The sequence below is a fragment of the Eimeria mitis genome, genomic scaffold, assembly GCF_000499745.2.
Source record: "Eimeria mitis Houghton genomic scaffold, Emh_scaff1321, whole genome shotgun sequence".
NCBI classification, from domain to species: Eukaryota; Apicomplexa; class Conoidasida; order Eucoccidiorida; family Eimeriidae; genus Eimeria; species Eimeria mitis.
Genome location: NW_013568756.1, coordinates 5,595 through 5,937, shown reverse-complemented (window position 1 = coordinate 5,937; position 343 = coordinate 5,595). Strand labels below are relative to the sequence as shown.

Sequence of the window (343 nt, the reverse complement as noted above, 5' to 3'; positions counted from 1 at the left end):
GGGGCTCGGGCCCCTGCATCAGCCTTCTGATAGAAACGCCTGCTGCTGAGGTTAAGAGGCTTGGTAGCTGCCCATCTGCTGCTGCTGCTGCACCCCTGCTGCTGCTGCTGCTGCTGCTGCTGCTGTTTTTGTTGCTGCTGTTGCTGCTGCAGTTGCTGCTGCGGCGGCTCACCGTCGCCAGCGCATCTGAAGGAGGTGCAGAGGCGGCACTGGAAGACCTACAAGGATTCACATTGGGGTTGCTGCTGCTGCTGCTGCTGCTGCTGCTGCTGTTGCTGCTGCTGCTGCTGCTGCTGCTGCTGCTGCTATTGCTGCTGCGCTTTACGGAGGAGCACTCCCTGCG

The 343-nt window shown here is 61.5% G+C and overlaps 1 protein-coding gene across 1 annotated transcript in view; it reads right to left on the bottom strand.

Moving 5' to 3' along the window:
* Window positions 1-343, bottom strand: part of EMH_0034590 (uncharacterized protein) — a gene marked incomplete at both ends in the record, with an annotated part of 6,243 nt that overhangs the window by 5,690 nt on the left and 210 nt on the right. Inside the window, 2 exons of the mRNA XM_013494887.1 lie at window positions 3-218; window positions 326-343. Of these exons, the coding sequence (XP_013350341.1) occupies window positions 3-218; window positions 326-343 (234 nt within the window). The remainder of the gene's footprint in view (window positions 1-2; window positions 219-325) is intronic.